Source organism: Anser cygnoides, chromosome 3, assembly GCF_040182565.1.
Source record: "Anser cygnoides isolate HZ-2024a breed goose chromosome 3, Taihu_goose_T2T_genome, whole genome shotgun sequence".
NCBI lineage: Eukaryota > Metazoa > Chordata > Aves > Anseriformes > Anatidae > Anser > Anser cygnoides.
Window position 1 is genome coordinate 72,851,697 of NC_089875.1, and position 17,596 is coordinate 72,869,292.

General features: G+C 37.6%; 1 protein-coding gene across 3 annotated transcripts in view; it reads left to right on the forward strand.

Annotated features, from left to right (window-relative positions):
* Positions 1 to 17,596, forward strand: part of CDK19 (cyclin dependent kinase 19) — a 127,730-nt gene that overhangs the window by 39,535 nt on the left and 70,599 nt on the right. For all 3 annotated transcript variants that reach the window (XM_066994424.1, XM_066994423.1, XM_048081098.2), the window contains one exon: positions 8,185 to 8,295. Coding sequence is in view for 2 of the 3 variants with exons in the window: in XM_066994423.1 (XP_066850524.1) it covers positions 8,185 to 8,295 (111 nt within the window). In the remaining variant the exon portion in view is untranslated. The remainder of the gene's footprint in view (positions 1 to 8,184; positions 8,296 to 17,596) is intronic.

The following is a 17,596-nucleotide window of genomic DNA, read 5'->3' on the forward strand; positions in this document are numbered from 1 at the left end:
GGGAACCTCAAGAATTCAAAATGTAGTTACTCTAGTTTCTTTTCGTTTACATTAGTTAAAATGTAATATTTTGGAAAAGTCTTTTGCCAAGCTTTTGTTTCTGAATAATGTTATTTAGCCATGCCAGACCATTTTGAGCTCCTGAAATGAAAATATTTATTCTATAAATACTTTCTTGATCCTTGTCATAGGAGCAGGGTGTGACAGCTTTTTTGTCCTCTTCCTGTCCTGACATTTGGTGAGTTACTGGCTAGAATTCTCTTCAATGTCTTTCTGTATTTGTTTTTTAGAATTTTCTTTGTCCCTCTCTTGTGGAAGTCTGGAGTCCCAGCAGCTCAGGGGCTGCTTGATTTAGATGGATGGAAGTGTGGAAGGAAAAGGTTGAAGGAAGTGTAAAGCAGACTTCGGGGGATGCTTCAAGGATCTGCTTGGGATAAAATAGGAGAATTAGAGCGAACAAGGGTCAGCTTGAAGTCATGCTTTAGGATACTTTAGCTTGTCAATTTTCATGTGAAGTCTGCCTTGTAAACTGAGGCAGAACTCATAGCAGTTCATGTAAGAATGCCAGTTGTTTTTTTGGCATTTCAGTCTGCCTACCCGCCTTGGTTCTGTGTGCCAGTGGCTATCTATGGGTAGGGATAAACGGACCAGCATACGGAGGATGTCTCCCCGCTGAAGCAGAGCGTTCTCCTTGAGTTCCTCCGGCAGTTTTTCTGTTTTTTCCTTTTTTTTCCCCCCGTATGCATATCCATTTGTATATGCTGCCCACAACTTTTTGTCAGACCTCTTATATGTGTGCCTGCCACAGGCAGCTTACAGCTGTATGGGCTGGTAAGTGAACCTCTGCACCAGTTTGGTTTGAAGTCATGACTGAGTAAAGACTTTTTTTACTTCAGCTGTGCAGTAGCTCTGGAAATGGAATTTCCCCAGCTAGAAAAGGGAATCCAGGCTGGAAAATCCCAAGCTTAAGCATCAATTGGGTTGCTAAACAAAGCTGGATTTTGAGTAGTTTTTTAATGTGGCACGCTGTCCCTGTTCCCCTCTTTTTTTTTTTTATTCTTGCCTGATAATTTTGGGATCTGTAGCACCCTTGTTAAAGTTAACAAAGGGTGGTTCTTACAAGTTAAATAAAATTAATGGATGCTTGGTTTTATTTTTTGATTTTGAGAGATGCCCGTATTACCTCCCTGAGGGAAAAGCTGCAGCATGAATTCAGTATGGTAATAGGCATCAGAGGGTCTATGTGAAAAGAATAATATTAATAACAGGGAGGAAAGGACAGAGTCTTGATTAATGGCATCTGAATAGGCTGGAATTTTTAAAGAGCCTCTGTGGGAGTGAAATGGTGATCTTTGTTCCTTTGAAAATCTGAACTTCAACTTAAAACCAATTTATCGTAGAGTCAGAATGGTTTGGGTTGAAAGGGATCTTAAAGACCATATAATTCCTCCCCACCCCCTACTTCCAAGGGCAGGGATACTTCCCACTAGATCAGGTTGCTCAAAGCCCGATCCAGCCTGTAAATTTCAGTGACCTAAGAGGCTTTGAATATATTCATCACACAAGTAGGCGGCTTTAAAATTCTGCAATGTCCGACTGTCTTTTGTGAGCCATCAGGCTTTTGCTTTGGTCTTTCCTGTGATGGCTTAGATCCACATCTCTGCCAGTCTAAGGTCTTGGTTCTAACCCTGGAAGCAGGTCAATGTATTGCCCATTGCATTTCCATGAAAGAAACTACCAAGGATGTTCCTGAACAGATTAAGTAGATCAGAAGGCCAGAGTGAACTTTGTGGAAGATGTGAACACCTCTTAGATGAGATGATGTGATCTCAGAATGCGTTTCTGAAGGTGATTATGAGTTTTGTCTTCACTGACACAGAAATACATGTTTATGGCAAGATTTACTGGTGTAAATATTGAAAGCAGTATTTGTCTTCGTGTTTTCTCTGATTTTTCTTAGTTTACCTTCACAGTGAGTTGAAAGTGTCTGTTTTCACCCCATTTTGGCAGGTGGTAGCTAGAAAGTGTTATTTATCCAATGGTGAAACACATTTCTGAGTTATTTCCTTGAGGAATGTATGGTCTGACTATTTTTAAAGGTGCTAAATGCCTTCATAATTGATCATTTTGTTCACAGTATTAACAGCGTAACTCTCCTCCATCCTTCTCACAGAAGTTTTTTTTTTTTTTTTTAATTTGGGGAGAAAAAGTAGAACTTTCTATACCTCAAACAGCAAGAGACTTCCTAGCTGGTAGTCATGCAACCATTACTTGTACGCTGTAGTGATAGACAATTTGTAGGCTAAGTTCAAAGAGTTCAAAACAAATTACTGTAGGAGCTGGCTGTTGGTACTTTTTTTTAATCTGCTGAAGGTATCAACAATAAAACCCCACCAAAACCACCTTTTGTGAAAGCCTCTATAAAAACACAGTACTACACAGACATTGCATCACTGGATCTAGTGGCGGACTGTTAAACCAAACTCATCAGGTAATGAATTTCCTACGATGATCGAGCTGCAAATGAGATATGCCATTTCCTCGGCTGTTGAGAAGCTGTTCCTGAGCCTTCATATTTATGAGATGCCATCTTTCAGGGTAAATTTATCTGTTATCAGTTGTATCTGTTTGTTCTCCAACCATTGTTGCCATTTAGCATAATTATGTCTTTCGTCTTTGGTGTTTACGCCTTTGTATTTTAGTGGATATCAATCTTATTTCCTTTCAATAGTTGATTTGTTACAGTAATGGAGCAGGCTTCCTGTTGAGGGATGGACTGTATGCTCCTTTAATCACCCTTTCCCTGTATAAGGGTGAGTTAATCTCTTTGTGTGTGTGGATGAGGAGATGTTTGAGCATAGTTAAAAACTACGTATAGTATTTCAAAACTATGTCACGGAAGAGTTTTTAATTTGGTTACTTATTTTTGTCTTTTAACAAGATAATATCCCTCTTTAACTTTTTTTTTTATTCTTGTGCTTGCGTGCTCTCTTATGCTTTCTCCCTGGCTAGACAATCTTTTCTGTTTGACTTTCCACGCGAAGTCCAACTCTGCCTGACCCCTGACAGCTTGGATTTCCAGCCCTTTATGCTTTTGTACAAGTTCTGTTGCCAACTTAATGTTTTCTCCAACATGGCAGGCTTTCCCATTGTGGCCCCCAGCCCTCCTCTGCTATAAGAGACGTTCACTTGTGAGGGAAATGCTGAATGTCCCTAGGGAAAAAGACATCAAATAGCAGAAGAAATGACCACCAGTTCTACGTACGCTGTGTAGCTGCCAGGAATCCTGCAAGCTGTTTCATCCTATTTGGGCTATCCAAATGCAACATTTTAAAATTGGTGACCATGACATCAACTAGGAGCTGTGACAAGCAAAGTTGCCTTGTCAGTTCTCTTGACCAGAAGAATAATACAAAAAAAAAGTAATAATTCAAATTAATAATAATAAGTATCTAATAAGGGCAAGAGAGATACTGTACAGGATAGCCAGAGTTGCTCAGGATGTTGACAGTGCAAACTGACGTCTTTCTCAATTGCTTTCTGCCTAAACTGCTTTGTGTGCTGTTACCAAGAGAGAAGGGTGCTGTAAGTCTCCTGAGAGGCAGGTTCTTATTAGCATTTTACTCTAAGGTGTGTATAATGGCAATTAAATTGTAGAGGAGGAACAGTAAGCTGAAGAACTACTGAAATAAGATGCTCTGTTCACTTAGCAGTTGCAGATCCATTTTGTGTTCTGGTTGTTGCCTTGTATTAAGGTGCATCAGGTACACTGCAGTCTTTCAAGTACTAGGACAGTGTATTAGTGTCTTCTTTCTGGTGTTAGACTTGAATTAATCAAATCTCCAAGCTGATTTACTTCTGCACAAGACCTAAGAAAAATGGTATTCTGTTTCTTTAATCCAGTTTATATGTTTAAAGTTTATACAGCAATCCGCGGTGCAGAAAGGCTGTAGAGAATGATTTACTGTGGCTGTGAAGTTGTCTTGGGATTTTAGGTGTAACTAAAATGCACGTTTGTGAAGTGTGTTTATGGTGGAGAAATGACATATAGCCATTTCAGAGAAAGGGTGCATGACTTAACTGTTAGACATGTTTGGCATGTGTCAGCTCATAAAGTGAGTATTGGAGGGGTGAAACTGCAAGGAGAGCCATTAGAGAGCCCCTAGGCTGCAATTTTACCTAACTGTAGTCTTCCAAATCTTTTTTTTTTTTTTCCTTTTCTGCCTTGTATCTCCTGTTTGGATAATGTATGTAGAAGTGACTTCTGTTCCCTCATTCGAAGAACTTCGGGTTGGGTTAATTCTCCACCTGTACGAAGGCAAAAGGCAGCCCCTTCCTGTCAGAGCAGAAACTGACAGGAAAGCAAAAGTGGCAAATCTGGCATGAGGTGAGTTAGGCTGTTCTTTTCAAGAGTAGGGGTAACTGAAGAACTAGATGCTACCCTGGCTTCCTTTAAAGCAACACATGCTTACGAAGCCAGTTAGTCACAAAATAATGATGACACGATTCAATGGTTGGCGTAGCAGGTAAATGTTTTGACAAAATTCTAATTAAACACGGAAGTCATTAGGGTATGTAGTTGATACAAATAAGATATAAATAGCTTTAAATACATCCTTGTGTTTCACGTTATTGGCTTCTACCTGTCAGCTGTAATGAAATTACTGTTTCCAAAGTCTGATTTCATACAGCTAAATCTTAGATCAATACCTGCCATTGAAACAGTTGTCTCAGACATGCTGATTTCCATGGCTGTGCTTTTTGGTTCTGCTCAACATGTCTTCCCAGTGCTTCTTGAATCATTCTCCTCACCCTCGCTCTCTAAACACCCACGAGTAACATCAGTTCGGTCCCTGTGGCCACCCTCACTTCTGCTGCAGTCCATCTCTAGAGGGGATGATTTTTAGGCATCTCTCTCTAAGATTTCTGTTCATGACTCATGCTTTTACCCTAAGCTGTAGTTTTTTATCTCGTCCAGTCGGCATCTAGCATGATTGCAAACCCAGTTTAGCTAAAACAGAGTTAGTGTTCTTGACCCAATGTGTTGGAGCACTTCAAAGCCACTGTTTCTTTGGTCTGGCTTCTGCCGGTAATGCACTGGCTGCTCTGGGACCGATGTTCCTGATGGCCAGTGTGCAACAAAGCCTTGAAAAGCTTTTCTTCCACTCGAAGTTTTGAGTTTTACATGAAATTTCCTTTGGTCTGCTGTTATGTTAAGGTTGTGGCTCAGAAGATGAAGGTATAAAGGTCTGTTATTCTCTAAGACTATAAAAGAACTTCCAAAATGATTATCCGTGGTAATCACTAAAGCATTCATTTAAGATAGGAATATGAGACTAACACAAAAACTGAGTTGTCTTTCTCCTTACTTAATGTATTTGTTCATCTCTTGGAGCACAGTGTAGGTAACAACCTTATTTATCTATTCTTGATAATAACTTATGGCTATTTTCTGTCACATACTTCTAGATAGAACAAGGAGATTTGACAAGTTTTTGATCTAGTTTTTAATATTTGTTGGTGTTTAATATAACTACAGAATGATTTAAGGTCAGGCAATCAATTCTATGAATGTTCTGTGTTAAATTATAAATATCCCCTTAAGTATGACTGTTAATAGATGTTTTGGTAAGCATTTATGCCTGTGAAGTGTTTTGCTTTGTAACTGCTTCTCTTGAGGAAAAAATACATCTTTATTTATAAGGCTGGTGTAAGCCCTATGATCAAAGCTTTGGGAACATCTCATATTCTTTTAGATTGCAACTTTAATATTTTTGCTTTTAATATGCTCATTTACAGTATGACTTGGAAAAAATTATTAGGTAGCCTCTCGAAATTCTTTAGGAGTCTTAATTTGCTTTCAGAGCAGAGCAGACTTAAAAAGCAGGCAGGCAGAGTGTGTCTGTAATGTGCATAAGCAGACCTTGCCAATTTGGTGAAAACTCTTTCCATATCTGACCGCAACTGTAAACTGTCATTCAGTAGCTAAAGACACACGTAATACGTTTTCTTTGCTTTCTTTGGCCTTACAGTATTCAGTTCTTCAACTTCAGGTCTGATACAGAAAATCTGGTAGAAGCTCAACATGTGTAACATAAAACTAATGTATTTTCCCCATGCTTTTCGTAGAAATCAATAGGAGCTTGACTCTGAAAACTTCTGTTTAAATAAAGATGTTTTACCTGAGGTGAATCGAAAGATGCATTAAAAATAATCTACTCCTTATAAATGAGCACATATCATTGCTGTGGATAAGAAACTTACCACTTTTGTTAATATGAAAGCATCCTCCTTTTTCATGACTTTCACGAAAAGGAAAGGTTTCAGGCTTTGGTTATTAATCAGGCTGTTCTGGTAGGTGACCACTGCTGCCTAAAAGTCCTCTGTTCAGACTGGCTTGAGCAGCGTTGTTGCTTAGAACTACAGAATATACGCTGCCTCTCTCCTTTTTGTATGGCACCTTTCAGTTAATGCAGAATACTTTGGCATTTGTTTTGTTCTTATGCTGTACATAGTATTTCGGTTAACTTCTCTATTATATGCTGCCATTCAATATGGAACTGTATGTTCTTTGCCTGTTTCTTCCTGCAAAGTTTTAGTTATTCTGAGAGAATGCTTTACTTCGTCTCATTTATGATTTGAAAACTTGAAATTATTTTTTATCAGTATTGCTGCTAACAGTGTCTTTAAGAAAAAAACTAATAGTAATAATAATAACAATAAAGTTGCCTTCTATAAGATTATATTAAATTACATAAAAGGCAGAAGCATCACATCAAATCCCTACTGGAAAGTATTTTTTTAGTATTATTAAAAACAAGGAAATACGGCAATATGTGTTGATACTTGTCAAAGAGCTGCAATTTTAATCTGTAAGTTTTTGGTAGCTTATAATTCTGAGAAGTAATGTTACTATTTGTTAGGTGATAATATTTTTTTACTGCATCATATTAGTGATACCTGGGAATGACTACTGATCAATTTGTTAGGCAGGAACTTCTTTCAGAGCTAGAAGCCCCTGGTGTTAGGGAGACGAAGAAACAAAGAGTATTTCCTGCATGGTAGAAGCAGTATTTAAATTATTTCATCTGTTGGAAAAGTGGAATAGATTTAAACAGTTTTAATGTTCTTTAGAAGATCTTGTCAGATCTCTTGTCTTGGCAGATATCTGTATAGCCAAAGGACAGTATAATTTATAATTAAGCCTTTTCTTTATTTTTTCCCATGAAATAAACATCTGAAGACGAAGACTTTCTCTGTGGAGAAAAGGGTAGATTTGTCTCTCAGATGTGCCTTGTGACATACTCTATTTACTGTTTAGCCATTTGAAACGGATGCTTGGCAATTTATATAGTAGTGCTGCAGATGCAAGCAATTTTCAGATAAAACAGAAGTGATCAATCATTTTTGGGAAGACAGTGTCTCAGAAAAAAAGATTCCATGGAAATGATATTTTTGGAAATACTTCTTCCTAGGTCCCTCTGAGGACTGATTTAATCTGTCAGAGCCATGACTTCAGCAGCAGTGCATGCTTTAATGTGCTCTCTAATTATGAGTGTAGTAATCACAAGACCTAGTTTAATCTGGCAAGCAAAAATAAGCTCGGATTTATTTCTGGGTTATAGGAAAGTAGTTGAAAGAACCATTAAAAACAGTTTTTGATAAACTTTCCTTTGAAAACACCCTTATGTACTGAAAACAAGAACCTCATTGACTTCTAGGCAAGTGAGGCAGGATTGCAATGCAAAAAATGATAGGTGATGCAGGAATTGTGTGGTAATCAGGAACTGGACTGTTCACATGAAGAACTGGCAAGCTGCACAAGCTTCACTTCGGCTTTTTTTAAATTCTGACGTTTACTTTTGATAAGAGAACTGTATAACATATCTTTAAGATAGAAGCTGAGGGTGAGTGGGACAGATGGGATAAGCTGGAAGAGAGCAATGTGGCTAGTGATGGTCAACTTGTGCTTGCAGAGCAACAAGCCCATACTATGGAGGCTATTTGTATCCTCCTAATTTCGACATTTTAGAGACAAGGTATTGGGTCAGTGGCACCTTTTCTTCTAGGGCCTGTTTTAGGATTGCTGGTTTGTTTAGTTGTGGTAAGACACCATTATTGTTTTTTTATTTTTTATTTTTTAACAAGCATAGAAATAACGCAAGCTTGTCTCTTTCTTTGCAGCTTTTACGAGAGTTGAAGCACCCTAACGTGATTGCGTTACAGAAGGTTTTCCTTTCTCACAGTGACAGAAAGGTTTGGCTGCTGTTTGATTATGCTGAGCATGACTTGTGGGTAAGTACAGATTTCCCTGAGCGTTTGAGATAGTGTAATATAAGCTTGAACAAACTGAAGTGTGTCTGGTGTACCTTCATGTAACACAGATGCATAAATTTCTTGCTCTGTAATTAAGGGTCTAACTGACATCCTGTTCTTAGTATACTTTGATCTTTCCTTTAAAACATGCAAAAAGCTGTGTAGGTTTTTTTTTTAAATGTCAAACTTCGTTTTGAAGCTAAAACAATTTTCTTTTAACATTTAATTGGAGTTAAAGAGGGTATTCCTAAATTAAACCTTGCAAAATAGGGTTTGGAAGTGCATTTAATATTTTCTTTTCCCTACAGTTTTGCCAAAAAAAAAAAAAAAAAAAAGAGGGACAGGAACTACTTCACTGAGTTCCCTCACTGAGATACAGTGGAAGTGACCAACATTCAGTCATGTAATTCTGAATGGTGAATTTCTGGCAGAATGAGTGGAATGAAAATAAGAAAAGAACTAAACACTGTTGATTGGGCCTACTGACGTGCTGTCACTATATTGAAGGGGAGTGGAGACTTGGATGTCTGTAAACTTCCAGCAAAATGTGATAGGATTCGATTAATCTATTGTACAGGTGGACATGAGTGACAGCATGAGCTGAACTCAGATACAAATACTCAAGCTCTAAACCTTTCAAACCTTTCAAAGAAGTGAGTTGCTTGGACCTGGGTTAGAATTTAAACCCAAAAGGTATCAGACACTAAGAGTAACTAATATGTTTGTTCTTCCTTTGATAGTACTGTGAAGGAGAGAAGGTGGTAATATTAATATTGATAATGCTTTTTCAAGGCTTCAGTAATACACAAGTTGATATTAATAATGATAGTGGTTGCTCATTTTTGTTCAAGAGCATGTGCACTTGTAAATGACACAAAAATGTAATCTGGAGGACAAACTTAGACCATGCAAACAGGTATTTTTGGCTCAGAACAATTAAAGTCATGACATTTCAGCCCCTTCTTATGCTTAAAAATAATTGGATTCCTCTTGTACGGCAGCAGCTTTGTATTTTAGTTTTCTTCATCAAATTTCAGTGTACACAGAGTTTGTGTATTTCTCACAACTGGTGACAGTGAAGATGAACAGAAATGCAGCAGATAAAACCCTGTATGGGTAGAAATTGTTTGTGCATCAGCTGGGTTTACTCATCTTAAAGACCAACCACAGCAAACACATTTTACTGCTACATTGAGTGACTTGTTTAAAACACCTTTTTTCTAAACTTTTCCATTTGAATTTATTTGGGGCATGTGCTTCTTACACTACATGGTGATTTTTCACATCATTTAACGCTTTAGATAAAGACTCACTGCGGTCTGATGTTCTTACCATTTGTTACATCTGGCTGGGTATTGGTCATAATCTCTGTGAAGTTAATTCTTTTCCATTATTTGAGATTGAATGTTGTACTAGTTATTTGATGTGAACTGGTCTCCTACTTCCTAACACTTTTTTTTTCTATGAGACATACAACACAAATCATTTTTCCTTTCCTGTATAATTGCCCATGTTTCCTTGCTTCTTTAGCCTTTACAGGAATTCTTTTTCCTTCTTTGCATAAAATTAGCCATATTCAAGGCACTCTTGGTTCTGGCTTAACCTTGGTCCTCATTTCCTTTACCGTCAGCACTTCCCAAGCATCACTCCTGATTCCCCTTTTGTCTCTTTTGCTCACTCCCAACTTTGTGTCTTTTTCCACGCTGCCTCCTACACATGGAACAGCCTCCCAATTAACGTACGTAAAGATCCTTCACTATCCTCCTTCAAAAACCTCCTAAAAATCCACTTATTTTGTAACGCATTTCAGTAATAACAACCACTTGTCATTCTGTCTGTGTTGTGTTGTGTTTTGCATTTCCTGTGCTTTACAGCTTGTGCCCTTTCAGCAGTTTGGGGTAGAAATTGTGCTAGGGGATTGGTAACGTTTTGTTACTGGTTTGCACCGCGTGCTCCCCCAGCACTACTTAAAAACAAAGTAAGTTGGTTTATCGTGGGTATCAGTGTAGGATTTAGGTTTTGATAGATGTACCATTTCTAGAGAAACATGGATTCCCAAAGACAAACAGTTGTAAATGTAGGTATCTTAGAGTTACTTACCAAGATTTGTCTTTAAGCATGGGAATCGTCCATGTTCAAAGCTGCCCGGCTTTAGTAACTCTTACTGGCTTCAATGAGAGGAGTAAATGCTCATTACTTATAAACATCAGATTAATTAAAATCATTACATTTTCAGCTTCTGTACTGGAAACATTTGGCAAGAGATGAATAAACTGTACTAGATGCTATCTTTTTCTGTTCGTTTTGTAATGCTGAAAAAAACTGTCCCATTCTAATGAGGAAAAGTGATGGTGCCAATTAAGCTTATTAAAAAGTTCTTTTATGGTGAGCAACAACTTTTTTTTTTAACTTTGCATTTAATTTCCAAGGATCAGACTGCTCAAATCTGAAGTTTGAATTAAGATAGCAACATACTTTATAACTTGCTGTAATTCCTGTTGACATTGTTACCAGGGGATGAAGAAAGCTTATGCTTATTTAGAACTAGTTTTGACAGGTATTGATGAAGACTTACAGTGTTGTTATTGCCTACAAACATACACAGTTTGACTGCTAAACCTATCACAGATATTTCCTTCATCACCTCTCAAGTTACGTTATACAAAGCAATGTGTAATCAATCATTCATGAGATTACAGTGCAGAATGGCTAAGAACTTAGTAGATCTTTTGACGAATTGATTTATACCTTGTGTTTATTTTAATTACCAAAATTCTCAGTGTAACCCACAGATGATTTCCTTGTGATTTTTCTGGGCTATTAGCCTCAACTAGTAAAGTTCTTTGGGATATTGAATGTGCCACATATGCTAACTTAGAGCGTATTGTCTACAGTGTCATCGCTGCTTACATATGCTTATGCTATGAATTATATGCAAGATTCCTTAGCTTGTACCTCACTATGTGTAAAGGAAGCATCTGACAGAAGGTTTATAAAGGTGCATGGCTGCAGCTGTTATTGAATACCTTATACATTATGGGCCACATCCTTTCTTAACTCTTGATAATTTGCTTCAGTCTCACACCTTTGCTATGTGCTTTGATTGTCTGAAAGCTTCAGCTTCAGATGTTCACAGCCAGAGAACCAGCTGTCTCTTGTTCCTTCTCTAGCGAGGAACATTCCTTTTTCAATATTTACTCATAATGTCTTGGATGCTTTTCATTCAAATTGTATCCAGATTTTCTCTCGATTAATTCATGTTTAGATTAAAAATATATATATAAGTAACTTAATAGTTAACATATACCTCAATTAATCTTAAGTCCACGGGTGGAATTGATACTATTTTAAAATTACCTTTTCCAGTTCACAGACTTCATAGTCTTGCAGTAAAACTATGCATGGATGAACAAGTGTCATTCCTTTAACTGATAACATCTCTTTTTCTTCTATGTTTTTTAATGACTTAAAAGTAAAAAAAAAAAAAAAAAAAAAGGTTATTTTGAATGCATGTGTCTTGTTGTTTTATCACTAAGGAATAACATTTGTATACAACTTTCATATACGTTATGTCTTAAGCAGTGTATTACTGTTTCAGAACTTCCTATGTAAAACTTTGAGTCATTATTAAAAACTATATTAAAAGCATTAAATGCATGATGATTACTTAATTGGACTTCTCTTAAAGATTGATACAAGTGAGATCTGCACTAAGGATGAATTCTGTTTCTTGAAAGTGTAGTTACTGTTACTTTTAGCCATTGGAGAGGTTATAATACTGAGAGATTGTGTTTTGCTCTCAGCTAGTCTCCTATACTTCTACATCATCAGTTTTTTAATACTGGTAGTAATCCAAGCACACGTTTTTCAAGTACTGCAAACAAGCACATGATCAATGTGTTCAATTCCACAGTCTCTCTATCTTTAAAAAGGATTTTAACATTGTTAAAAATGATATTATAACTCGTTCTTATATTTTGAATTAATAGGGTGTCTCCTTTTCTTGCAGAGTACAGAGTTAATTCACAGTCTTATTTAACATGTATGTGTAATTTCAAAGTTTTAAGGTCTCCCCTTTCTGGAAATCTATGTTATAATTTAGAATGATTCAAAAAATTTTTTTAAACTCCTTCTGAAAACTAGTGACACTTTTATCATGGTAAAATGTGTTGAATGTGTTTCATAGCTGTAAAAACATTCCTGGTTCTTAATAAGTGATTAAATTATTAAAAACTATTTGGTGATATTGACTGTGATCATACATTTGCTGTCTAAGACTAGTTAAACAATGATCTGGGTATTTTTAGGTTTTGTTGAATGTTTATATCTTACTAGATTCCAGTGACCTCTTAAGAAGTAACTGTTTAATAGCAAATATCACTGAGAAACTGAAAATTCAGCTCAAAGTTATCTTTGATAATAATAAAAAATATATAGGCAGACTGGTTTTGTGCTATATGAAATATTTGTTGCATATGTATTCTGCTTTTTTAAAATTTAGCTTAGGGAGTAGTCATGGGTATTTAAATTTAGGATGGGGGTAGTCATGTGTACTTAAAAAAAATAATCATCAATTAATGAAAAGGAGAAAATACTCCTCCAGTATGTGAATTTCATAACACTCTGCCTCGCTCAATATCTGAAAAAATGTACTTTAATAACTGAAATTATGTTCTTGTATACTAAATAAAATTATGAGGGTGTTGCATACTGATTTGTGCAATAACCTTGCAAATTTGTTTAATCATATGAATGTTTTTTAATAGATCTGAGTTTTAAGTCTTCAGATCTGGTGTAATCAGTTATAACTCTTAACTTCCTTTAGGCTTCAATTTAGCTTTTAATCATGAGAATAATCCAAATGCTAGTCAATCACAAATATTTTTACTTACTTGAAGATAGCTTTCTCAGTGTAGCAGTTTAATTCTTCTCTTCTAATTGCTTGTAGTCATGTGTATATTTTTAATTCAGTCCCAGTCCATGAGGTGATTCTCTGTACAGTCACCCGTCGTGTACATATTTACCAATACAGGATTCTGCTAGATGAGGGAAGAATGTAAGATTTATTCAAGGGAGTGGGCTGGAATAGTTTTTGATTGCTTTCAAGTTATAATTTCTATCATCAGCCATTGTTACAGAAGGTTGTCTTTACACCATGATTTATCCTTTCCAGTTATAGTAGACAGGGTGGTTTTTTTTGACACAAAAGTGATAGCTGGACTTAGAGGCAGCAACACTATTCCGTGTTGATCGCCGTCTGTTCTGAGAATGCACTTGTCATTATCACAAAAGATTTAGATTATTTCTCTGGCTTTTTCTGCTAAAGCTGTAGGGAGTTGAGGGTAGTTTATGTTTAACAGTAGCATGAATATTGGTTATTTCAGATATATGCTGAAAGGATAATTGAATCCTGACTTCTTAAGATTATTGTATGGACTTTAATTTTTAAAAGGTTTACTTCTTAAAGATCTAGAAAAAGTAGAGACTCCTGCAAAACCTGGGAAAGAGATACTGAATCTGTTTTATGTTCACGTTTACTCTCTGCTTCAAAGTTTAGTTATTTAGAGTAAGTAACGTTCAGCAAAACTTAATGTATTAAAGCTCCTTTCAAAGTTACTTAAAATGTTGACCTCTTTTCACTTGGAAATGGATTTTTTTGTCAGGCTATGTGGTTAATGGGACTCTAAAGAAGATACTTAAGAATGGCTGCGGAACAGCATTGTTTAGAGAGAGGGTGCTGAAGCTTATTTTTTTCTCCTCCTCTTTCTAAGGACCACTGTGTGATGTTTTAATGCACCCCAAATTGGAAACTTAATCTCTGTAGAAATACTTCTACCCACTTTTGTTTTGATACGATTTTAGTTTGCTTGTGATATACCCTGGACGGATTTTTTGTGTCTAAACTTTGGTGTCTGAAATTAGTTCTAAGTTTAGGCTTGTGAAGCTGTGATTTATTTTTGCAACAAGAAATGTTACTCAGGTTAAATGCTTCAAGTTTTTGAAAATTGTGCAAACAATGCACATTTAGTTTTTGTACCACTTCTAGATTTTATTTTTCTATATCCGTTTAAGTGCTTTAACACATAACAATGCTAATCACCTTCATTTGAGTATTGGTTGCTGAAGAGAGGTTTAAAGTGAGACTTGAAGCCTTATATTCTGAACCTTTTTCTTGACCCTGGCACAGATTTAATGTGTATGTAACCTGCATCGCTTTATTTATAAAGCCTAATTTTACTTTTTACTGGTGCACTGGAATTGCCTGACATGGCTTGTGTTTTATTCTCAAAAGTTAGATGAGGATTTGCATAGAAAGAAGGGTTTTGCTGAAGTGCAGGAGCAGGCAGACAATTTACATCAACGGGCAGAAGCATCTGCGTTGACAAGATAAAATTTCATTTTGATGGAAATGCGTGTAGTTTTAAAACTATTTGATCAGTAGAACTCAAGAAATCAGTTTTTCTAGGAAGTTGTGTCTTGAGGTCAAGCTCCTGTATGGATCATCTCATGTCTGTTGAGGTGACAGTTGTATTGTAACTTCTTTTAGTAAGATATATGTGAAATGTCTGCTTTAGGGACTTGCTTCCATGAAAACTTGCCAGATCTAACTTGGTTTTAACCACTGTCATACCGAACAGCAGTTCTTGAAATCAGGAATGGGATGAAACAAACGTAGTGTGTTTTATATCAGCTTGACTTTCTTACAAGGAGAATAAAATAAGGATCTTTTTGAATGCTCATTTAACTACTTGATGTAAATACTAGGGCTTTTCATGGAAAAACTAATTTAATTTGGTCTATATTATCTTGCATTCTGCTTGCGTTACTTACAGTGGAAGCTTTAGAAAATGTATGTGGCTCCTCATGAGCCAATTTTCGAGCCAATTTTCAAGCCAATTTCAACACTTTGGGCAACACAGAAGGCACACGAACTACTGGATTGAATACTGTTTCATGAGTTGCAACCGTATTTTCATTCAGAATGCTTAATTATATTTCTTTTCTTTATCTATTGCCATTTATATGGTCTTGGATTTGCTAAAGTTAAGATGGTCTTGCCAGGCGCATCTCCTTGCTGTAGCAAAAATCAGCAGAATTGCTCAGGTTAAAATTCCCTTAGTATAGTTGTGGTGGTATAGCATCTTTGGCTATGCACGTGACCTGCCTGATCTGAGAAACTTTTGTCAAATTATGACAATTCACTTATTTCTGTTTTAGTGCTCTTATTTTTAATGTTTATATGAGGAATATTTTCCTACAACAGTGGTAGGGACTACACAGATTTATTTCTGAAGTTACAAAGTAATGAGTAAAAGCCTGGGCTTGTTGCCACCAGTAGAAAAGATGCCGTTCAGTAATGACACCATTTTCCCCTTCTGTTTTTTAAAGCAGCATTAAAATTGCTGTTTAGTGCTGCTTGTGTGTAATGCTCTTTTTAAAATATATATATTTGGGTAGTTGCATACAAGAAATTTGGACAACTATTTTTTTCACAAACCCCTTGAGAATTGGCCATGATCACAAGCACTGTGGATGCATTCCAATGGCATGGGGCAAATACGGCTTTTCAGTTCCCTTTACTATTTGGCCCTGTGGTATGTTTTCAGTTTAGATTTGAACTGAGCAGAAATTAAACTGTGATGGGGTGAAATTAGCTCTTGTGAGTAACATAAAATTGTTTATATCAAAGTATGCAACAATTTTTATTTACTTTTGTAGGAAAATGAATTTTATTTAGTGGTGATATTGCTTGCTATAAAGCAGAACTATCAGTTGTAATTCTCCTCTGAAATTCAAAAATATGTACAGTAGACACTTAGACATGTAAAGTTAACCCTGTTTGGATAGAGCTATTTTATCTTCGTATTATTAATTTTGAATGTCTTGCTGCTGTCAAAGTTGTGCGGTGTTTTTGACATTTCTTTTGTTTCCCCTCTGCATTGTATTTGAGGATAGGAAATTTTGAAGGTGATGTAAACCTGTCCCATGGGATGTCTCGCTAGACATCACACGAGCCATTTGTTGTGTGTGGTTCTGGCAGAGCAGGGGCCCTGTTCATGCTGAGGCACCTGGGGACCGGGGGCTGTCCATAGCTGTGAGCAAGAGTTTTCCTAATTCTTTTGCAAGAAGACTGGAAAAAGTTCACAGCCAGCAACGCGCAGGGCTTTTAATCATAGAACCACAGAATATCACAAGTTGGAAGGGGACCCACAAGCATCATCCATTCCAGCTCCTGGCTCCACACAGGACCACCCAAAAATCAGACCATGCGTGAGGCTCGGTGCCGTGACCACTGCCCTGGGGAGCCTGTCCCAGTGCCCGACCACCCTCTGGGTGCAGAACCTTTCCCTAACCCCCAGCCTGACCCTCCCCTGTCCCAGCTCCATGCCGTTCCCTCGGGTCCTGTCGCTGTCCCCAGAGAGCAGAGCTCAGCGCCTGCCCCTCCGCTCCCCTCGTGAGGGAGCTGCAGGCCGCCATGAGGCCTCCCCTCGGCCTGCTCTGCTCGGGGCTGAACAAACCAAGGGACCTCAGCTGCTCCTCATACATCTTGTCCTCCAGGTCCTTCACCATCTTCATAGCCCTCCTCTGGACAATTTCTAATAGTTTTATGTCCTTCTTAAATTGTGACACCCCAAACTGCACCCAGTGCTCAAGGTGAGGCTGCATCAGAGCAGCGCAGGACAATCCCTTCCCTCGACCAGCTGCCAGTGCTGTTCCTGATGTACCCCAGGGTATGGTTGGCCCATCTGGCTGCTAGGGCACGCTGCTGGCTTGTGTTCAACTCACTGCTGAGCAGAGCCCCCAGCTTCCTTTTTGTAGGGTTGCTCTCCAGCCTCTCATTCCCCAGCGTGTTATGTGTAGCTGGAGTTGTCCTGTCCTAGGTGCAGCATCTGTCTGTTGCTGTTGTTGAACTTTACATGTGCAGCTCTCTTAATTTGTCAAGATCCTCTGCAAGGTCTCTCTGCCCTCGAGGGTGCCAACAGCTCCTGCTAATTGAGTATCATCTGCAGAGTTACTTAGTATGCATTCAAGTCCTGCATCCAGTTCATTTCTGAAAACATCAAGGAGAACTGGCCCCAAAATGGAGCCCTGAGGATCCCCACTAAATGACAATGCTATGCGGATTGAGAGAAACAAGGTCACGTAAGTAGCTGAGCTGAAAGCAGACAAAGGAACATGCTTTCTTAGCCTTTGACTGGGACAAACCAGCAAATGAGCAAAATGATGTAGGATATATCGAAGTGGTATGTCAAGTGGACGGCCAAGAAAGAGCAAGCTC